The sequence below is a fragment of the Neltuma alba genome, unplaced genomic scaffold (genome assembly GCF_004799145.2).
Source record: "Neltuma alba isolate B1F8T4 unplaced genomic scaffold, ASM479914v2 tig00002763_pilon, whole genome shotgun sequence".
NCBI lineage: Eukaryota > Viridiplantae > Streptophyta > Magnoliopsida > Fabales > Fabaceae > Neltuma > Neltuma alba.
The window spans coordinates 31191-55548 of NW_021633002.1; the positions used below are offsets into that span (position 1 = coordinate 31191).

Genomic DNA, 24358 nt, shown 5'->3' on the forward strand with positions numbered 1-24358 from the left:
ATTTTTTTTGATTATTTTATTCGGATACTTCGGTTATCGGTGTTCGGTTTGGTGTCCTGAAAAATAATTCGGTTAGTACCGAAATAACCGAATTTGCACAGTTTTTTTTTTAAAAATATTTCTCTCCCATTCTCCCCAATTCCCGCGGCCCAGCTACCATCTATCCAGTCATTCCAGACTTCCAGTGATCCAGTCCAATAGATAATAGTCCCGTGACCCACAGTCCACACCGCCACCCGGCCCTTCTCGCCTTCACCTTCACACTCAGACACTCAGTCGGCCTCACACTCCTATCCTAATTGACTCCTTCAGTAGTTCAGTTCAATCACGCTCACGCCCACAGGCCACAGCTCACTGCCTCACTCGACGCTCACAGTCACAGGCTCGCCGCTCGCAGCTTGCTCCGTCTCTCCCAGACTCTCGACTCCCATCCCCTCTCCAAGCCCTAAGTCTGCAAGCGGATTGCACAGCGTTTTTGAAGTTCTCGCAGATCGCCCTAATCACGCCCACAGCTCACTCGACAGTCGACGCTCACAGGCTCGCCGCTCAGCGCTCGTAGCTTGCTCCCTCTCTCCCAGACTCTCGACTCCCATCCCCTCTCCAAGCCCTAAGTCTGCAAGCGGATTGCACAGCGTTTTCGAAGTTCTCGCAGATCGCCTAAGTCTGTCGCCTATCGCAAGGTTCAGAGTCTGAACTTCAGACTTCAAACTCCCTTCTTCGACTTCGTTCGGTCATCGCAGATCAGCAAGAGCATTGTAAAGGTCCATTTTTCCCCTTTTTAACAATAGATTATATCCGACATTAATACTCTGCATCCGACATTTTTTCCCCTTCGGCCTTCAGACTTGTCACTTGGTAGCTTGAGAGAATTTCTTCTGCTTGTATTTGAATTTAATACTCTGCATTTGACATCAATTGTATATTGATTGAAACCATGGGTGACATGCGACATTTTTTCCCCTTCGGCCTTCACACTTGTCACTTGGTAGCTTGAGAGAATTTCTTCTGCTTGTATTTGAATTTAATACTCTGCATTTGACATCAATTGTATATTGATTGAAACCATGGGTGACATCCGACATTCCTGATTCCTCTGTATTTGGGTGGTTTGCTTATGTTTTTCGATATCATGATCCCCTGTCCCTTTATTTTCTTCCGCAGCATATATATAATATATTGATTGAAAGTTGAAACGTGATGCTTGATTATATAATCTGTTGTAAATTAAGAAGAAGAGAGATTGATTATAGATAGGAGTTATCTATTCATTATAAATTGTCTTCATTTGTGTTCTTATATACAACTGCAAAGGTTTATTATTTCAAGTAGTGGAGAAAATTAAGCACGCGTTCTTCAATCCTTCAATTTATTATTTCATAATAGTTTGATGATGCAGTGGAGAAAATTCTTTAACATGTTCCACTTTGATGATGGTTTAACTAATATATATATATATTTAAATTAGATGTCTTCTCATGGTGAAACTATGGGTAATGCTCGAGCTGGGGATGATGATACTACTCAAACAACGAATCCTTCAATGCTAGTAGCAAGTGGGACTACAAAAAGGAAAAGCATGAAACCAAGATCAAAGGTTTGGGAGCATTTCACCAAATTTGTGAATGAAAGAGGTGAAACTAGAGGTAAGTGCAACTATTGTGAAAAAGATCTTGCATGTGATTCAAAAGCTAATGGAACTACTGCACTTAACAACCATCTGACTACTTGTAAGTTGAAGCCCCCTCCTGAAGAGCTTGCACAATCTCACTTGAACTTTAGTGTAGATGACAAAATGGGTCTTACTAATTGGAAATTTGATCAAGATGCTATTAGGAAAGCCTTGTCTTGCATGATAATTACTGATGAATTACCTTTCAAGTTTGTTGATGGGGATGGGTTTAGGCAATTTATGTCAATTGCTCAACCTAGGTTTAAAATTCCATCAAGATGGACTATTGCTCGTGATTGTTTTGGGATTTACATTGATGAAAAAGTTAAATTTAAAGACTATTTACTGCATAAGAGGCAAAGGGTTTGCCTCACCACCGACACTTGGACTTCCATTCAAAGAATCAATTATATGTGTGTTACTGCTCATTTTATAGATGATGCATGGACATTGAGAAAGAGGATTTTAAATTTCATTCCTATTTCTAGTCATAAGGGGAAGGATATTGGAATGGAAATGGAAAAATGTCTACTTGAATGGGGAATTGAAAAGGTGCTCACAATTACAGTGGATAATGCTAGTTCTAATGATGTCATGATTCAATATTTAGAACAAAAAATTGTGAATTGGGGTCACTCAATTATGAAATGTCAATTCTTGCATATGAGATGTGTTGCACACATAATCAACTTGATTGTTACTGATGGGTTGAAAGAAATAGGGAGTTCTGTAAAAAAATTTAGAGAAGCTGTTCGCTTTATCAGACAATCACCCCTTAGGATGAGAAAGTTTAAAGAGAGTTGTGTGGATGAAAAGATTCAAAATAAGCAAATCTTATGCTTAGATGTCCCTACTCGGTGGAACTCTACCTATTTGATGTTAGACACTGCTCAGAAATTTGAGGCAGCCTTTAAAAGGTATGAGGATAAAGATCCATATTTTCGATTTGATCTTCAAGATGAAGAGGGGGTGCCTGAGTCTGAAGATTGGAAGAATGTTAGGAGGATGATTATGATGTTGGGTCATTTTTATGAGCTTACTGTGCGGATATCTGGCTCTTTATTTGTAACATCTAATACTTTTTTCCGTGAAATTTATAAGCTATATCGTTTTTTGGATGAGTGGACAAAATGTGATGTTTGGGAGTTAGCTTCAATGGCAAATAGAATGAAAGAGAAATTTGATAAATATTGGGGAGATCCTTTGAAAATGAATCAACTCCTTTATATTGCTGCTGTTCTTGATCCACGATATAAATTAGATTGGGTGCAATTTGCTTTGTGTAAAATGCACACAAGTGCAATTGGTACAAGCTTGGGGATGCATGTTAAAGAGCTTTTAATTTCTTTGTATAATGAATACAAACACACTTTTTCCCCCTCAACCCAACCTGAAAAAGAGCCATTGCATAGCACACAAGATCATGGTGATGAAGATGATGATCCTGCTATGAAAGTTAGAAAATTGCTTGATATTGAGGAACAAGAGTTTATGAATGAGCGTCTTGGTGGAAGAACTAGCAGAACTGAGGTTGATAGATATTTGAATGAAGAAATTGAGGTTAATAAAGATGATTTTGATATTTTGAGCTGGTGGAAGCTAAATGGTCCTAGATTTCCTATTCTTTCTCTAGTGGCAAGAGATGTTTTAGCTATCCCAATTTCTACGGTTGCATCAGAGTCTACATTCAGTACGGGAGGACAAGTTCTAGATCCATTTAGGAGCTCTTTAACTCCTAAAACTATGCAATCTCTAATTTGTGCTCAAGATTGGCTTAGACGCTCAATTCAACATGTTGTAGAAGAAGGGAATGATGATATCCAGAAGATAGAATTGGGTAATATTTTATTTTTACTTATAACATTATAAGAATAATATAATGTTTAATTTATTATGACATATGAAGTCTGATTTTGTTTTTCTTTGTGTAGATTTGCAAAAAATTGCATTGGAAGCAACTGTTGATATACTATAGATGCAACAGGGAAAAAACTTAAGAGTATTCAAAATATTGTGCTTAATTTGTTTGTTTTTTCTTTAACTCTAAAGTTGTGCACTCTCTAATATTCTTGTTTAATTGTAGTTGTTGCTGACTTGATGGCAAGTTGTGTGCAAGGAACTTTGGGACAAGACTGGAATTTCAGGCTGCCTTGTGGAATTTCATTTTGGGTTACTTGTTTCAGTTGTTTGATTTTGGATTACTTGTATGTTGATGATGGGTTAACAATTGCATAATGTGATAATGGCTAGCTACACGTTGATGATGAACTTCGGCTAGCTAGATGCTAGCTACCTGACGAGTTGGGGCAATTTTAGTTTGTATTCTCTCTATTACAATTAATATCTGCTCCTAATTTGTACAAGCCGTAGATGTGATGGGGTTTCACCGTTTCAGGAGAGAGTTGGTTGTTATTTGGGATGTGAGAACTTTCTCCATGCTGATATTTTGTATTTGTTTTATGTTCAGCTGATATCTGCAATGGTTCATGATGGTTCTTCTAACATATTTACAATTTTTTAGGTGTTGTGGTGTTTTTAAGGATATTAAATTTTAGAAGAATTGTAATTGCATATTTATAACTTGTCATTGACTTTTTAATAATTATTCTGTCTCACAATATATGTAGTGTGTAATAAAATATATTTGATTTTGGAATTTAAAACTTTTATTACACTTTTCAAATATCTAGATTCTTTGTACAAAAAGAGCCCAAAAATTATTTTTTTCCCACTATTCAGACTTTTGTGCGTATTGGGCTGCAATGGCACCTGAAAAAAAAAAAGGCCCAATAAAAAGCCCAGTAACCGAATAAGCCCACTAACCGAACCGAATATATTTCGGTTATTTCGGTTCGGTTAGTTCACTATATTCGGTTTCGGTTCGGTTTCTTCATTATCATCATTTCGGTTATTCGGTTATTAACACTAACCGAAACCGATTAACCGTTTGCTCAGTCCTACATTTTGTAGCTCTATGACTGGTTTAAAAGCATAATTTTCATTTTTATGAGGAAACTCTTTTTGTAACTTAATGATACATCTCTAAACATGAGTAAATCTCTCAGGATTATTAGAAACCTGTGATACCAGTTGTACCATACTAAGCAATAGTTGTCTATATTTTCGTGTTGTGTCAAGTTTAGAATATGCTTGTATCTCATTTTCTTTGACATCATGTACAACATTCCTTGCTTCTTTAGTCCATTGCTTGAGAATATATTGCTAAGGCATAAGTCTTACATTTTTGGACTCATATATTTTCAATGCATGGTAGCACAATATACTTGTGGTCTCAAAGTTTCGACAATTGCAAACAAATTTTATGTGTGTGAGGGTTAAACTCAATTCTCCGTTTCCCCTCTTCATCTATCATATGGGCCATGTATATAAACAATGGTTCTTTCTCTTTAAGTTCAATTAACTTTATAGAGAACTGGAGATCCTATTGTTCTTCGAACATATCAAAGGCAGTGGGGGTATAAGATCTCACAAGTTGGTGCAAGATAGGTGCACTTTGATTGACCATCATTGGTATCTTTTGCCGAGACTCATACTCAAGTTCCAATTCTTTGTATCATTTCTTTTTTATAACTTTGTCAAACCTCTTGAAGAATCGATTAATATCTAATTTTGGCTTTGTACATCTCTTCACATCAGCATTTCCACTTTCACTAACTTGTGTGCTTCTTATTCCTAGTGTGAAAGCATCCGTCATTTAACAGCTCACCCATTTTTCCTTAATGTTATAAGTGGAATTCAACTAGCTGTTTTCATGGACATTATAAGAAGATAATAATTCACTCAATGCTTCTTCAAACTTAGCCACATCCACATAATCAAACATGTATTTTTTTGAAGTTAGTTAAAAAGTGTGAACCTTTTTTCATCAAGTTCCCAAGGTGTTTAATACCATTTTGCAACAAATACCAAGTACACAAACAATGTCTTGTATTAGGAAGTACTTCACTCAATGCTCTAGCCATTGCTTGATCCTAGTCATTGAACACATTTTGAGGCCTGTTTTGTATGTAAGCGTCCAAAAAAGTCTCTAATGGCCACTTAAAAGATTCGATGGTCTCATCATATAATAGCATTACTTCGAAGATCACCATACTTCTATAATGGTTAAAACTAGAAAAGAGTACAGGGGGTCAATGATCCCTATTTGTACTATATGTCGTGTTTATTGTTATGACCTCACCAAAATGTGCACAATCTTTTAACATATAAGCATTTGCCCAAAATACATTAGTAACTTGTTGTTCCATATCTAATTGGTATTTGTGGTATATGAAGGATTTTCCCCAATTTGTTTTTGAAAATATTCAAGAAGACATCCCACCTCTCCAAACTTCATATGTCTTCATCTTTTGTTCATCAAATAGTTCTTTGCATCTGTCATGGTATAACCAAGATTTTCTTGACCACCAATATATGTACTCATCAAGTCAAATGCTTCTTGAGGTTCAAGCCCAGATTGTTTTGCAAGATCTATTTCATGAACCTGAGCTTCTGATAAATTTGTCTGTGATGGTAACAAGTGCACTGTTTCTTGTGTATGAAGAGGGTGATTATGTTTTTCATTAAACTTGGTAATTTTGAACTTTCCTTTTACATGAGATACAGTCATTGTTGCCTTGCTATTAGTTCTTATCTCTGGCCAATATCTAGAAGAGGTTGTCTCTCTCTCTTTTTTTTTTGAACACCCTCCTTACAACATACATATCTATATGTAATAATAGAACCATCTATTTTGCTCTTTGTTCCATTATGCTTTCTAACTCCAAACCCAATTTTCCTCCCATATTCATTCCAGAAGTTCCAAGCTTCATCCAAACTTTCAAACTCTTCCTATTTCGAGTTTAAGTTCATCTTTCATTATATGGTTCCTATACACAATAAAAAAAGTCAAAATTTAAAAAATATCATCTTGCAAATATAAGATGTTATGTAATATAAGTTTGAATAAGAATTTCCACTTTTCTATTAACTCCAAATATAGAGGGGGAAAAAACAATCATTTTGCAAAAATCATTCTTCAAATGAAAATACAAATATGAGTTTCAGCTTACTCAAATAATACATGAAAAAACTAAACCCACCTATGAGCCACTTGAAATTTCAGTTTTATATAAACACGTGTGTGCATATAATAACCCACATGTGAACCCCATTTTAATACGTGTGTGTGTGTAATATATATCAATATGATTATTAGAAAATATGGCAATACTGAAAAATGTCATGAAGGATAGAATAGATGAAACCTCCGATGCTTTCTCGCAGAGGTCCTTTTTTCAGCTGCAATTCGGTGGCTTTTTCGTCAATTACAAAGGATGGTCTAAGGTCAAACACTAGTTTTCAATCTGAAATCTTTCTTGCTCTGAAACTCAACCTTCTTCTAATCTTCAATGGCAGAAATCAGAAACTCTTTCCTTCCCAGAGTTGGTGCCAATAACCGAAGGTTATACCATGAATGGTGTGACAAAAGGCATTTCTTTGAAGAGCCATGGGGAGCGACATCGTTTGGCATTAAGCGTGCCCCCATGATTTAAATTTTAAATGAAATGGTGCACAGCGGGCGATGAGCCATCGGCGCTCATCACCCGCTGAGCATAGAAACTACTCCCTCAAATTGACCGGAGTGTTGATGCACTAAAACGGAATGGGAAAGTGGAAAAAATTAGTTTTAGAGTATTCTTGTAATCAATTTCCCATAGGAAACATATAAACATATTGATAAATTAAAAAGTATACAGCCCTCTTAATGAAAAATTAGTTTTTAGATATCTTTTTAAAAATAATATATTCAGTTTATATAAAATAATCACTTTAAATTTCTTTTAGATCAGACTTTTTTTCTCTTTTTATGTGCTTATTATTACTACTACCTCCGGTCCTAATTATAAGACCCAGTTGACTAATTTGAAGAGATTAAGGAAAGGAATTAAATTAGTTATTTGTAATAAATAGGTGTTGTCTTTCCTAAAATATCCTCACTAATCAACTATATTGGTTAGAACTATAATTATTAGAAAGACTACCTTAGGAAAAAATACATAATATAAGAGATAAAGTGGATTGGGGTCTTATATTTAGGACCAAAATAAAAGTCAAACAGGGTCTTATATTAAGGACCGGAGGTAGTATTATAAAATTTTATTATATAATAATTAATAAAATGTACAGTTAATTATAACTTTTAAGAAAACTAGTGATTAATAAGACATATAATAATTAATAGGGTAAAGCAGCGTTGAAAAAAAATAATAGGGTAAATGTCATCCAACACCGTAATTTTTTTTATGTGTATCTAGCATCCTAATATTATTTTCTGGATGCATTTAGCACTCCTGATATTATTTAATTAATCAAACACTTTAATATTGTTTATGATTTATAGTATTGAATGTACTATAAATAAGATTAGAGTATTAAAATATGTTATTGAGATGCTAGATGCACCATAAATAAGATTAGGGTGTTTGATGCAATTCAAAAATAATATCAAGGTATCAAATGCGACACTTCCCTAATTAATAAGATATATAATCAGTAATCACTTTCAAAATATATGGTTAATATGGGTAATAAGTTATAATTAATTATATATCTTATTGATTATTATATTATAAAAACTTACTCTCTGGTCCTTAATATAAGACCTATTTAACTAATTTGATTAAATTAAAGAAGTTAGGTAAGTTAGTTAATTCTAAGAAATATAACATATTTTTACTAAAATACCATAATCATCTTCTTTAATATCCCCTCTTCTTCTTTTACTTAATTATGGTTGAGGGAGTATTCATAAGGGTAATTTAGGAAAAATTGATAAATATGAGAAATAAGTCTTATATTCAGAAGCAAAATCAACTCAACAATTAGGTCCTATATTAAGGATCAGAGGAGTATAATAATAAGTGTTAAGGTTGATTAAGCATCCTGAAGTATTTTGTCATTTTGTCAGGTGTGATTAGTATCCCAAATATTTTGTGATGTGTCCAAGATCCTGGAATATTTTTTTTACGTACATCTAACATTTTGAAGTATTTGTTGTGTAATTTTGTTCTTAAAATATTAATTTCTTAGATGCACCTAAAAAATACTTCATTAACAAACTTTATACCTTTTAATTTATCAAATTTTTTGATATTTTTCACACAGGAAATTGATTGATTACAAGAACCCTGAAAAACAAATTCTTTCTGATTTTCCTATCCCGCTTTAATGCGCCCTTCATGTTGATTACAAGCGCAAAGCATCAAAACGAAGTAGTTTTAAAGCAAAGGAGGAGCAGCGGATGAAACAAATAAATGAAAGAAGCCAGACTCGTGTTAACCGTCACGGCACGAACGGATCCAGAGAGAACAGGCAACCTCCCCTGGGATCCGGCAACCCAAGAAGTCGTTTAGCATGATAAACTCTTTCTCCGAGGTATAACTGTAGATCTCCGTATTATCGGAAGTAAACAAGAAAAGAAATGGAGTACAGAAAAATCAAAGGAGAGGTATTACTAGTCTTGTCTTACATTCTTTTCCGCTAATTTTTGAAGCTTTTCCACATACTTTATCTGCCTACTAGCATTTGAGCTTTAAGTTCCTGCGCTTAATGCTTAGCTTTATTCATTAATAAGGAAATAGCTTGAGCATTCCTTTGGGATTAATCAATTTCGTGATGTTTCTCTATGCATTTCTGGATTCTGAATTCTGAATTTTTTTTGTACTTTGGAAACACTCGTCGTAGGATGACGATAGAGATGCGGGCGTTGAAGATGTTGAGAAATTACGTGGAAAACCACTTTCGCTCTCAGGTATTTGATTTTCATTCACCTCCTCATTCTCTCATTAACCTTGACTAAACTGTGATAATGCTGCTTCCAGTTGCGTTAAGATCTATCTTATGTAAGCTTTCTGGGTAAGCTTTTGTCTTCTTTCTACAATCCTAGATAATGTGGCCGCTATAGGAGAATCAAGAATTGACAGAGCAAAGTGGAAACGCAAGTACGACCTTGGTTTTTCTCTTATAATTCCTGTTCATATGACTATTTTTGGAGGCCAAATAAAATTCCTAGTTGATTTCTTACCACGTTGCCCCTGTTGAAATAGGTCAGTCGTTACTCTTGCGTTGACTGTTCTTACAAGTTCACAAGCCATCCTTATTGTTTGGTCCAAAAGAGCTGGCAAATATGAGTATAGCGTGACTACTGCGAACTTTTTGGTGAGACGGGGCAACATTTGATAATATTTCCATTTCATAAACGTTGCTAATCTCTCAGATTGAACCTCCCTAATTTCATTTATATCAGAGACCAGCATGATTATTCTTTCCTTATAGGTGGAGACTTTGAAATGTGCTATATCCCTCATAGTCTTAGGAAAAATATGGAGAACAGAAGGCGTTACTGAGGATAACAGGTGACCTCTGTTTTTTTCTGTTCAGATTTCCTTGTATGTTCTTACTTGCAGTTCATTTGTGAGGTGCTTGGCTGGGGATATAGTGGCAGCGAAAAAATCTGTTTACAAAGGCTTGTAAATTTGCAAACAATACTTATTGACATAGTTGGGGCTAGAGTATTATGTTCTTTGCCCACCTTGGGGCTAGAGTATTATGTTCTTTGCCCACCTTTTGAATTTGATTTTTGACTCACTGCTGCTACTACTTACAATGAAGAAGCAAGTGCAAGGGAATTAATGAATATGATCTTTTGAGGTAGCTTTTGGGGCTAGGAAATCATTTCCATGGGTTTTATACTGTGTTCGCTGTTAATGTTCTATTAGCCGTTAAACTATTGTTCTTTTAGATGGCATTAACAGTTTAAATTTTATATACCTCTGTATGCCACCACTTTGCTTTATTTTTTAATACTAATTTTTTTAAGATACAGGTTCCTCTGGATGTTCTGATATGTCAGTGACTCTCTTTCTAAAAATGAAATAAAACAAAATAAAATAGGGGAAGGGGTGAGAAATGGGAATTTGTAAATCTTTCATTTTGCGATGAGTTAATTTTTCCTGTTGTGTTTTGACTTTTGCTACTTCACCTTTTATTAAGTCTATATTTTCTACCTTTAACCTAGGTTGACCACAACATTAGATGAAGTTATAGTGTATCCCATTCCAGCAGCTCTTTACCTGGTTAAAAATTTGCTCCAGGTTCGTTGTGTCACTGGCAACAGTGCATTCTTCATTGCTGTTTATTGTGTATAGAACTTTTGTAGCATTCTGAAATCTGATTTATGTGTCAATTTTATGGCAGTATTACATCTTTGCATATGTAGATGCTCCTGGTTATCAAATATTGAAGAATTTAAACATCATCAGTACTGGCATCCTTTACAGGATTATTCTTAAGAAAAGGTAGGTCTTTTGTAATAAGTTTTTGGTTGCCCTTTCATTGTGGAAACTGTTGGTGAAGGATCATTGGAGTACCATATGGTCTATCTGTTAAGTCACTTTTATGCTTGCACAAAGGAAAGCTTTCTCCTGTATTTTTGGCATAGAAGCTTTGAAGAGCATAACTATTGCAATTATTCTTTCGTCCTGAGGCTGAATCACTCTAACTGTTAGAATAATATAATATTTAATATAAAGTCATACTTGATCGTATCCAAGGTCATGGGTACTGAGGCTGTTGTGTATTCTGATCTGCTAATTTTATATTTCAGGTTAAGTGAGATTCAGTGGGCTGCTTTTATTCTACTCTGTGCTGGGTGCACCACTGCTCAGTTGAATACAAAGTAAGAGTTATTGAACCCTGGCATTCAGCCAACGTATGTTTATTTTATTAACCTTAATTCATCCTTGTGCAGTTGTGCCTGATGTATAGATGTTCTCCCCTGATAATCTGATATACATGTAAATCACATGTTCATGACTAACCAATGTGCAAAATTTAGTGATTTATGAATGGTAAGTTAATAATAGAGCAAGCATAACCACGGAAGAAATTTGGATATTCAGTGAATAACTATTTTCATGTACTGTGCTTGTTTTGTGGACCAAAGCAATCTTCTTCTGGTATATTTGTTTAGTTTTCTTTAGAAATATGTTTTATTTGTTGTATTTTTATCTCAAGAAATCACATTGTTTTTTTCAGTTCTGATCGTGTTCTTCAAACTCCCTTTCAAGGTTGGATTATGGCCATCGTGAGTTGTTGATATTTGTCTCATTATATATGTAAAAAGCCTAACTTATAAATTTATGGTTTTAGAATATCTCCTCACGATGAGTTCTTTTCCTGCAGATCATGGCGCTCTTGAGTGGTTTTGCAGGAGTATATACGGAGGTGAAATGTTGGTTAATAAGTTGATATAACTATGTCGTTTAGAATTGAAACTCTTGTGTTGGCCAAAAAAAAGAAAAATTGAAACTCTTGTTTAGAGTTCAAATAATTTATGAGCCTATATAACTTGGTTCGTTATTAAGCTAAATTTGATTTGCCAATAGATATTTTGATCTTCCTAGAACAAGCGTTTTAATATTACTACGGCTGGGATGGAATTGAGGATTCTAAATGAGAACTAGTATTTAGCAGGCTTTTTTATGACTTTTGCAGGCTATTATTAAGAAGCGTCCTTCCAGAAACATTAATGTTCAAAACTTCTGGTTGTATATCTTTGGCATGGCCTTCAATGCTGTTGCCATATTGATTCAAGATTTTGATGCAGTGATGAACAAGTAATCTGCTATCTTCTTGACTCTGGTTTTGCACTAGATTTTGATCTTTTTTCTCTGTTCTTTCTCCTAGTTATTGTAGTTATGATAACAGTAGAGGAGAGAATAAGAGTAAAAGAGTAATATTCAATTCAATAGACACCTAATACAACCTCCAGTACCTTATTTATAGACTACTACCCCTTCCTACTTATTTAATTACTCCTAGTACTACTATTAGGGCGTATCAATATACTCCCCCCAAGAAAAAGATCCCTGCCCTCAAGGATCAGTACAGAGACAGTAGGAAAAAAAAAACACACACACACACACTTGAACTCTTTTTTTTTGGGGGGGTTAAATCATAATTGCAGATTTATAAAAGGAAAAGAAATTGGAAGTAAAATTAATGGGCATCAAAACATAAGCCTCCTACAGTAGTCCTTTCGTCCAACTTGCTGCAATATTCCCGTAGTCCAGAAGCCGCATTGTCATAGTCCATTTAAGCCCAAATTACACCCAATGCTGAAACTTTAAAAATTGTATGCGCAGCATCAGTCCAAAGGTGCTCCAGCCCATATATGTTTGAGGAGCCCAAACCTCATCTCAATAATGTGTCATAACTGCACCTATGTTGAGCCCATGATTTTTCTTGCTGCCACGTGAAAACATTTACTAGCCAAAGTCAAAGTAAAATTGAAAACCTGGACCACTCCATATATGCGGCTGAAGAAGATTCTAGAAGCACGCACAAAGACCCAACCTCTCTTGCCTCTTCAATAGATTTACCCAATCTGTCTTCATCAGCATTCCTATTTGACCCAAAAACAGATTCTCCCCAACCTGATTCATCCTTGAGTCGTTCTTGGCTCACATGGTTAATCCTTGTCAAAGCTAAGGTTTAGCCTCCACTAGAGGTAGTGATGAGCAACATTTGTCCTTGTTCTAGTGTTGGCAAAGGCGTTCCCACCGGCTTCTCAAAGTTCGTAAATGTCAAGTAATGATTCGGCAAGCTGATATAAGAATCTGAATTGAACAAGATGGATAGATTGTCAATAACGAATATTGTCATGTTATTCAGGGTGACCAGCTCGAAGTACTTCACCTTCATAGAAACCTTCACGTCAGTAGCATTGCTAGAGCTCCTGTTGATTGTATCAGAAATGACAATAATGTAGTAGCCTGGACTCAAGGTTGCGATCTTGGTTCCAAGGGCAAACTGCACAGATAAGAGCCTAGTACAAATCTTCCTTTCTTTAATGAATGAAATCTGGTCTGTGGACTTCAACAAATGTGAAGACGGGGTAGGCAGAAGAGAAAATCCATTGAACACAGAAGCAGTACCGACTTGGACTTGCAGGTGGGATTTGTCCCTTAGCGATTGTAGAAGTGAGCAAGACTTAGGGTCCAAAATGGAAGAAGAACTAGATACCCCAAAATTGGTTGCTTGAGCAGCAAATGAAGAAGCCGTTTGCAACATCTTGTGAACAAAGAAGGATGGACGTGCATTCTCATGCAAAGTGCGAGTGGGTCAAAGGTGCAGCAGTGGGTGCGTCAATAAGGATTGTCGATGATAACAAACAAAGTATACCATAGTTGCGGCAAAAACTATCATCAACCTTGCGACTTAGCATGGGCTTTGATATTAACAATTCTTGATTTGCTTCCATCTTCTCATTATTCTCATTTTTCCTTCATCATTAGCGTCAAATTTCATCGATTAGAATCAGATCGTTCATGTCTGTAGCAACATCATCATTTTTAGATGGCATGTTGTTGTTTGAATCAGCTGCATTCAGCTTCAAATCCTCCGCAACCTCTGTTTCTAGAAGTGTATCGCTCGTGTCTTCAAGAACAACAATGTTGAGATTAGAAATCTCACCAAATACTTCCTCTATTTCTTCAAGTACGGCATGATTCAGAATCTTGAACTCCTTTTGCTCGCCTATTCTGTGTTCCTTGTTAGGTTCTCAATTATGTGGTCCATATCGGTCTTGAAAATTAGCCAAACGCATCGCACTAGCAAGAGTGGTCGATGTAAAGAAGGCAACAACTCCTTGGATCTCTGTATAAAGTCCATTAATGAAGATGTCGATGGTTGTTGATTCTAATAAGTATATGTGTGACGGAAGAGTTTCAAATTGTTCTTGATACTCTAATAGAGTCGTTTCCTGCTTCAGTTGGGGCAATGCAGTGAGTGCTGGGAGGATTGATTTTCCGGTGTCCGTTGGTGGCAGCGGCAGCCAGAAGGCTAGCTCTGATGCCATTGATAACATTAGAGGAGAGCAAAAGAGTAGAAGAGTAATATTCAATTCAATAGATGCCTAATACAACCTCCAGTACCTTATTTATAGACTACTACCTCGTCCTATTTAATTAATTACCCCTAGTACTACTATTACCATATATCAATTTGCATCATCAAGTAGTATTATTTCTCTATTTCACGATGGAACAACATTTATTATGCATATGCATATTGATATATGCTTATGTTTTATCATTTCTTTAATTATGTATATCCTAGGTCAGCTATCTTCTGTTAATATCTTATGTACCTTAGAAAATATAAGACCTTCTGTAATCTAGGATTATTATCAAGTAAGGTTAATAGAAGCATACTTTACCTCCGGTTCTTCAATGCATATGTTTGGGTGGTAAAAATTCAGGTAACCAATACGAAGTACTGAGAATAAATCTGCCTTATTGGTGATGTAGTTGTAAGGCTTTTCTTGTCACATCAATAATATTTGCCTGACATATTAAGCTGTCTATATTCAGGGGGTTTTTCAATGGATATTCTTTAATCACCATTCTCATGATTCTCAACCATGCGCTCAGGTATATTCTGTTTCTTGATTAGCTTAAAAAAATTGTCATTGAAAACTATGATTCTTGCCTTAGTGTTCATACTTGCCTTGATGTTTTGTTTGCCTAACTGTTAGGATCCTCTACATGCATAAATCGATGGATGGCACTAATGGAAGTGGAGTTGTGAAACATCAATAAGATGTAACAGTAATTATTAGATGCACAAAGGACCAATTGCTACTAAGGGGGTGTTTGGATGAAACCAAACCATAGTTTGGAGAATAGCTTCTGAAGAATAGATTTTAGGGAGAATAGATTTTGTGAAGAATAAATTTTGTTAAAAAGTAATTTTGAGAAGTGAGAGTGTTTGGATAGTTGTTATCAGAAGCATTTTTTATATATACAAATTACTAAAAAAGGCATAAGTTAATATGATAGTCACATAAAAGATAGATTTTATGATTTATTTTAATTTGAAGAAATAAAATTGTTAATAATATTTTTTTTACCAATATAATTAATAATACATAAGATAATATGATTAATAATTAATTAATATGTGTGTATATATTTATAAGATATAAGATTAAATATGTTTATAAAAAATAATTGGGGGATGTTAAAGTCATATTATTGTTGAGATCTACTCTCACAGATACAATCATACTCTCTAATTTGAGCCAGAAGCAAATTGGATTCACTTCTCTTGAAAACATGGTTTTGGCCTAAACCATAGTTTCAGATTATTTTTCTAAAATTGATGCTGTTTGGGTGACATCCCACCCAAACCATGGTTTTGGGGAGCACCCAAACAGGTCCTACATGAGCTAAACTCATTGATGTCTTCAACGATTACAGCTGTGGTCTCTTTTTTTTTTGGGTGACTGGAAGCTGTGGTCATTATTACGTTCTTGTTCTTCTAATCACCAAGTCCTCCCTCTTTCTCTAACAGTCTGTCACTAATCTCTATTACACTGTGCACAAGAGACATGAACTTATTTAGTACGTCAATTCTCATTTGAGAAGCATGGACATTGACACAAAGATGGAAACTGCCCCCAAGAAAATTTGATGTCGCCTGGTGCAATTTGGAGTGTCCTGTCATGTCTAATACAAATTTTGATATGTAATTGGCATGAGCACGACTCCTTTTTTGAGTTGAGTTGTACATGCTACACAGATCACCACCGTCCTCTATTACGAAAAAAAAAAATTTGCACAAATAGTTCTCTTAATAAGGGAACCCGTGGAAAAGTCCTTGTTATTTTATCGCATTTATGCAATTTTCATTTTGCTACTGTGCATTGATAGTATGTGGTTACAAGGCTCTTTCTGTTTACAGTGGTATTGCTGTATCAATGGTAATGAAGTATGCTGACAACATTGTGAAGGTAAGACATGGTTTTACGACTGTCAATATTTTGAGATGTCTGCTACTTCGTGTAATTAGTTTGTTGAGTAAAAAAGACAACTATTGGAAAGGAGAAATAATAGGTACAGTAAAAGAGGAGTACAAGGCATCATCCCTAGGAAAGACAGTAAGAAAAACACAACAAACAAAAAAACTCCTTGTTACATGCATGTGAGACATACCGATGTAGGCACATCCATGGCAGTAGTAGTAGGGTAAGTACCCTTTATCCAAATAAACAAATAAAAAGCTTTGAATAGGTGTGGGCTCTGTTAATACTTCATTCTAATATTTGAAAAGCATGCTCTCTGGCCGCTAGGTTTTAGGATCACCTCACTTCGATTTAATATTAGCATCTGCTGACCTTAGGTTTGAACTTTTAGAGCAATGGTTTTGTTTGAGGGCTGATTGGTGGATCTTCACTTATTCACTAGTGGTGAACATGGTTCTTTTGCAGCCACAAATGCCACCCAAGATTTTTTTTTGTCTAATTGACTTGTTGCATTTTTTATGTCTAGCGACCCTTTCTAGGATAAGGTCATCTTGTTGTTGCTGCTGTTGTTGTTTACCTATAATTGTTTATAGAATGTTTTATGGTAAAAATATTTTTTATATATATTATTTGTATATTATTTGGTATAAATTTGTTTGACGTTACATGTATTTTTATTTTTTTTAAAAAAAATTTGCTTTGCCTGGTTGCCATACCGATGCAACATGATGAGCCATAAGAAATGGTTCTTGAAAATCTTGACGTCACAAAACAGATCTGAAGACTTATAAATGGACATGAAAGACACGAATTTGTCACATGGCTAAAAAGTGCACGAAAAAATAGGATTGGTAGCACCAGAAAGCGTTCCTTTGCAATCCACCAAAACCCCAATGTTGGTCCTAAAGAAGTACAATGTTGTTGTTTAGCACTTCCAATAATCGTGGAGAGCAACAATAAACCACAAAAGGATCTACTGTTAAGACATTATGGAAACAATGGAGTGAAAAGGCAGTGGATGAGATGGGAAGGGATGACTTGGAAGAGAGTTGCATTTCCTTCGTTTGAAATGGGAGAAATAAGGAGAAGGGGAAAAAAGCCTCTATGTTCAACATTCCTCTATTGCCCTGTATAAACTTTATGTTATTCAGTTTAGGGAGTGAGCTGGTAAATTACAAGCTTTTACAAATAAAATTTGTTCCCATCCTTTCTCGCCTCATTTTTTTTTCAAGCGAGGAATATGTTCCTCATGACTTGACAATTAGGACCATATCATCTGCAAAGTGAATGCACTTGGGAATTTCGTCCAAATTTGAGTCATGGAGATGGATTTTGGAATCAAGAGGTTTTTGCCTTACAAGTAAGATGGAATTTGTGGACTACAAATTTAACTTGTGGCCAATTAGAAATGATTTGAAGGTCAAAATCAGTAATCGTATCACGCCAGAAGTGTCAAAGTACCAGTATCTGAGCTAGATATTACAAAATAGTGGTGAAATTGATGAATGGTTATGCAATAAGATATGAGCTGGGTGGTTGAGATAGATAAAGGCATCAAAAGTTGTTTGCAATGACAAAGTACCCACTGAGTTTAAAGGAAAGATTAATGGAACTATTATAGGACTAGCAATGTTTTATGGTAGAGAATGTTGGACGTTGAAGGGACAAGAACAAAAAACTTGTTATGGTAGGGAAAATTGGTGGGGGTAAAACTAAGAAAGGCGCTTGAGGAAGTAATTAAATGGGACCTATTGGTAAACAATATATCTGAAGAGTTGGTTGATAATAGAGTACAATGACAAGACTTCTTGTATAATTTTTCATTTGATCACCATCATTACTTCCATCTAGATGTTGTGCGAGAGTTTCTTTTCCCCACTCGATTGTGTGGTTGGTATAATGCTATGTACAGTTTTGCAGAGGGACCTTGTTAATCTTTATTTGTTGTTTAAGCCGTATCATAATGAGTATTTTGCGTCAAATAGGATCTAGATGCGAACTTGGTTGTTTCTCTTAGATTAGCATATCATATCCTGATTCAAACATCATCATAGCCATCACCGGTAACAACAGTTACACGTTTGAAAATTCAATTTCTCCTCAGCTTGCCAACTTTATGCAGGTGTATTCTACTTCAGTGGCAATGCTACTTACTGCGGTGGTTTCTGTTTTTCTCTTTGGCTTCCATCTCTCCCTTGCCTTCTTCCTTGGCACAATGTAAGATGCTGTTACTTACCCTGTGAATGTGCTTGCTTTGTGCCGGTGTATGATGAGTCTATGATTGAAATTTTGTCCTCTGCTGTAGCTTGTCCGTGAAATAGTGAATAGAGGGCAATGCCAATGCATCACATGATATGAATTTCATTTAAAATGTTGAGATTAATAGGATCTTGGTAGCTCTGGTTCACTAAACTTTAGTTTGATGGCGGTCTTGATGTGGTTAGGGTAAAGCTTTTATTGGAATAGTACCCAAAAAAAAATGTGAATCATGCTTTTCTTTATTTTTCTATGTCTAAATTTATTATTTGTTTATTCTGTTTTCAGTGTTGTCTCTGTTGCAATATATCTGCATTCCGCCGGGAAGATGCAAAGATAGGCGGGGCTTCTGCCATCCATTTGCCAATGCTGCACCTTTGTATTCGAGTCGTTGTGGGCTCCTTTAAAGTGAATTCCCTAAATTACCAATTTATTGCCTCAGATTTTATTATGATATAGTTCCGTGAAGATCTCCGAATAGACAATAGGTGGGTGATGCGATTGAGTCTGTGATGCCTCAGCAAACTCGATTGAGTTCCATATTGTGCTCCAGCTAATGTGAAAATGAGGCTAGGATCAAATATTGCGCCGTTGTAACGCTCCCTATTCAAGGTCACCCGCAGCATGTCTGCTTGAATTTAGAGGCTACGTTATCTTCCCCTGTGCTGACATGCTAACAGAAGTCATCGTCTGATTTGGCACTTGAGGCACGAATGCTGGTCACTGCTGGAACAGTGCACCTTTATGGGTAGCGTGTCGTGTGCTATCGGTGCTGCTGTTTACTGAACTATGAAAGGTATTGGAGGAAAACATGGTAATGATGTCATGAATAGTAATTTTGCTGGAAATTACCGAGAGCCAGAAAAGAGGTTTTTGGTCCTATACAAGTCAAATGTGTAAACTCTTCATTTTTCTTTTTTTAAAAAAAATTCACCATCTTAAGGCCCTATTTGGTAGGCAATGTGAATTATGAAAAAAAGGGGAGTGTGATTGGGAATAAGAATGAAAATGGGAATAATTTTTTGAGTGGTGAGAATAAATTTAAAAAACATGTTTGGCATGGCATGAGAATGTTTGAATAATTTTTATTTATGCATGTGATCATACTTTTAAAAGACTATAATAAACTCGTCAACCTTTTTGTTTTTTTGAAAAAATTGACAAAAAAAATATCCCTCCATGTGCCTGCACTTCCCTGGTCGTTAGTCTGCAACTCTTGAGGAAAAAATAAAATTGGTTCTTTTATCATTTCCTTCTCAACTACTCAGAAATTAAAATCACAACAAACTTTCATTATCATCCAATTCAAAACTAACAACAAACCCACCACATTAGCAGTCAAAAGATAATTTCTTTTTAGCTTCTTACTCTTCAATAACGTCATAGACATCTGACAAGTCGTTTGAAAAGAGGATTCGAACCTTTGTCGTAGATGGCTAAATCTAGGATGATAAGAGGGTTTGAAGCTTTGTACCTGATGGCCAAATCTAGGATGATAAGGGGCTAGAGGAGAGTTGAAGATGTGTCCTTGGCTGGGCAAGACAACAATGGTCAATCGATAAGTGGAGCAGGTCATCACCATAGCAGGGTCAAGGTTGGATGCAGGTTGCTAGATCTTCACTTTACCGGCAACAAGAGGTACCCACAACAAAGAGGCTGGCAAGGTCAATAGGGAGACAAGGAGAAGCTGGACAAGGGTTGGTGGAGGAGAAAGTCAGACAGCAAGGGTCGGTAAAGAAGGGCAATGGAGACCACGATGCAGATTAGAAATTAAGGGCAATGGAGATGAAAGTGTACTGATTTTATGAGGGTATTTTCATTAGGAAATTTTCAATCCCATGAGAGACTGGGATTTTATGAGGATGTTAAGCTAAAGACAAATCCTTCACTCCAAACATATCAAATTGGGTTTTTTCCCGACCACCAATCCTATGTACTCCTCCGGTCCTAAAGTATTAACTTGCGGTGAGCAAATTATTTAAGATATGTAATGGAATTCCTGATCGTCGTCATAATAACAAGGTTTTCATTTGGATCACATTATTTTTATAATGTTCATATTCTTAGTCGATACAAAATAAAGAATTAAAAATATTATAAGTGGTGCCTCACCACTAATAGAAGGGAGGACATGAACTATTGGGTCAAGTTTGAAATTTTTAGAGACTAGGACTTTGCGGAGAGCGTTTCGTTTCTCTCACTAGCGTCGCATCTATCGTTTTCCCAGCATCTCTTGGCACTCTACCACCATCTTGTATTGGCACCTTTTAGTGCTTCACCTGTTGTCCCTTGTTTCACAGTCCTACCCAATTACCACTGCCTTCACCGCCTTAATTGCTTTTCGTCTTCTATTGATTTTATTCTACTTTCTATCGATTCAACTGTCTTCGTCTTCCATCGCATTTTCTGCATCTCCTTCACTGTTTCGTCCCCCATCACCTTGTCTCCCTATCACCGTCTTCTCTATTCCATCCCGTGTGCACTTGTTCTTCACCTCTGTTCATCTCCTAGTTCAACAATTTGGCGAGCTGAGTCCCTCTTGTTGGTTTTAGTGCTAGTTACACAAGTAGTTGCCTCAGTCCTTGCTTGCGCTGGTCTTCTTTTCTACAGCATTATGGCTAAGGATGTGCCTCAGCTTTTGTTTCAAGCTCTCACTTAACCTTTTCCTTGCTTCAATTGTGGTCGTTATGTATTACTGTTTAGTTTTCATGATCATTGGGCTTCTTGTTTTACTTTGAGTGAAACCCATCAACTCTTAGAGAGTATTTGGATGAAAATCAAATCATAGTTTCAAAAATGATTTTACGGTATACGAAGTAAATATCTAGAGGAATTTGTCTCGATTTATAAAAAGTGTTTTTCAGAAGCACTTTTATGTAATGCTAAATACCCCCTATATCATCTTACTTGCCTTCTAATAAATTAAATTTCACTTTTTAAAAAAGAGGGGAGAGAGGGGGGGAGGAAAGGAGGAGAGGACATGGTTGCATCGTGTCAGGATGATGATAAGATGTAGAAGGTGAAAAGACGGCATGATATTACAACTGGCGTTGAGATGGGGGTGGGGAACGCACTGGAAAGCCATATGGGGCCTCAGAGAGTGTTTGGATGAAACTAATGGTGTGTTTGGATTAACAGTGGAGAAGTAACTTTTTTCTCAATCTGACTTTTCCAGAAGTCAGATTGAGTAAAAGTCAGATAGAGTAATGTGATTTATGTTTGGATTGGGTTTTAGAAAAAAGTCAGTTTGAGAAGCTGAAACTTGTTTGGATGATAAATGTAAAAGTAAGTTTGGATACAAAATGACTTAAAAAGACATGAATTTTATTAAGTAGTACATATTTAATAATGTGACCATTTTAAAAGAAGTAAGGAAAATAATACTTCATCTTGTTCAAAATATAAGTTAAATTTTATCCATTTATGTTTATCAAGAAACTAGTTAAAATTAATTTAAAATAATAAATATGTAAGGCATATATTTGTTTTTTCAAATATATCTTTATTAATGAAAAGAATAAGAAAATGATGTAATAAATGAATTAAAGAAGAAAGAGAATTTATAGAGGTAAAATTGAAAAAAAAACCTCATTAAATACTTATACAAGATTAAATATTATCTTATAAAAAAAATTAAGTGCATTCAAATAAAATTTAGTTTATATTTTAAACTGAAAAGAGTATTATTAAAAATAAAGAAGACGCTGGGGAGGCCTTTGTTATATTTTTTATGTCTCGTTTTGTCTTATCCCAGGTGAGAGAAAATTTTAGGTAGCAAATTCGAACGATATTGTCAAACGCCCTGTAAAAGCAGCTTTGAATAGCTTCTTGCAGAAGTCCATTGGCATCCCAAAAGTCAGATTCAAAAAAAGTGGAACCAAACATGTTTTTTGCCCCATCTGTGACTTTTCCGATTGGGATGTGCGTTTGGGGGTCCAAACGCCATCCCAAACACACCCTAAATCGTGGTTTGGAGAATAGCTTTTAGAGAATAGATTCTAGGAAAAATAGATTTTGTGAAAAAGTGATTTTGAGAAGTGAAAGTGTTTGGATAGTTATTATCAGAGGTACTTTTTATATGTAAAAATTACCAAAAAGGATATAAGTTAATATGATAGTTATATAAGGGATAGATTTTATGATATATTTTGATTTGAAGAAATAAAATTGTTAATGAAATAATTTTTACTAACATAATTAATAATATATAAGATAATATAATTAAAACATAATTAATATGTGTATATATATTTATAAAACATAATATTAAACATATTTATAGAAAAATGAATTTTTTTTTGCTAACAGAAAAATATTAATTTTCTTTAAAGCTTTTAAACATGAAATCTTATAACATTTTTTCACAACTAGTTTTTGTAATAACATACTACCTCCGATGTTTAATATAATCAATTAATTAATTGGCACCACTTGTATATATATTCATAAAATATAAGAGTAAAAATATTTTTGGAGAAGATGAATTATTTTGTTGTAAACAGAAAATTATGTATTTTTCATGAAGATTATAAACATGAAATGGGATGATATTGTTTGATGAAATTGAATAAACACGCCTTAAAACAATTTATTAATTATTAAAGTAAGTAATAACTGGCGTGAGAATATAAGGTATAATATTAATAAAAAGAATATAAATAAAGAAGTGTCATAATAACTAAGATGATGCATCAATACAAAGCATTTGTAATAGGTTTTGTTTTTAACTCCATATTACAATCTATGATAAAAGGAAATAAATAAGACATGACTACTATCCTTGTATTGAATTAACAAGTTCGTCTCTTATGCTGTCACGAACTTGAGCCATGTAAGATGAAGATTGAATTGATGAATGTATGCGTGAAAATCCAACTCCATCATCATCTTCTTCTACATAAGTACCTTCTTCTTCCAATTGAACGAATCCAAGATCAGTAATAGATGTCGTTCTAATAAAATTATGTATAGCTATCATTGCACAAATGATTTTAACTTGTGTTCTATAGTCATAGGATGACATGTTTCGTAAGATTGCGAACTTATTTTTCCAAACTCCGAAAGTTCTTTCAACTATACTCCTTAAACTTGAATGGAAATAATTAAAGACCTCATTGTCATTTTCAAATGTAGATGTCCTTCAAAAATCAGGCAGATGGTAACGCTCCCGTCTGTATGGGCCGAGATATCCATTTGGTGTTGGGTATCCAGCATCCACCAAATAATATTTTCCTATATCAAAAATGAAATGATTGTAAATTATGTTTTTATTGTTAAGCTAAATATAAATAAAATGTATGAAATAAAAAAAATACCTTCAAGTGGATGGGGAAAGTTCGTTGAAGGAGTTGTGAGGGCATGATCAAATATCCGAGCATCATGTGTGCTACCTTCTCATCCGGCCAAGACAAAAGTAAAACACATGTCCCAATCACAAACTGCCATGACATTTTGCGACACTGTTTCTTTTCTAGAAATAAATTTAGTTTGATTTGTTGCGCTGACAACGCAAGAAACATGTGTGCCATCAATTACTCCAATAGCATGTTTAAAAAAAGGCCAAT

General features: G+C 35.1%; 1 protein-coding gene across 4 annotated transcripts; it reads left to right on the top strand.

Annotated features, from left to right (window-relative positions):
• The first annotated feature begins 8968 nt into the window (after positions 1–8968).
• LOC114737250 (CMP-sialic acid transporter 4-like) lies at positions 8969–20780 on the top strand. 4 transcript variants are annotated; one of them, XR_003739411.1, is made up of 15 exons: positions 8969–9179; positions 9416–9482; positions 9618–9672; positions 9778–9889; positions 10007–10086; positions 10749–10824; positions 10928–11028; positions 11337–11408; positions 11768–11816; positions 11915–11956; positions 12227–12348; positions 15106–15165; positions 16478–16526; positions 19083–19590; positions 20227–20780. XR_003739411.1 is itself a non-coding variant. In XM_028925175.1 (15 exons), the coding sequence occupies exons 1-15, from the start codon at positions 9153–9155 to the stop codon at positions 19132–19134; spliced, it is 1059 nt and encodes a 352-aa protein (XP_028781008.1). In that variant the 5' UTR covers positions 8971–9152; the 3' UTR covers positions 19135–19765. The 4 variants fall into 4 exon arrangements, 2 of the variants coding, with proteins under 2 accessions (XP_028781000.1, XP_028781008.1); XR_003739410.1 differs by having other exon boundaries at positions 20286–20780; XM_028925175.1 differs by lacking the exon at positions 20227–20780 and adding an exon at positions 18661–18755 and having other exon boundaries at positions 8971–9179; positions 19083–19765.
• Positions 20781–24358: the final 3578 nt, after the last annotated feature.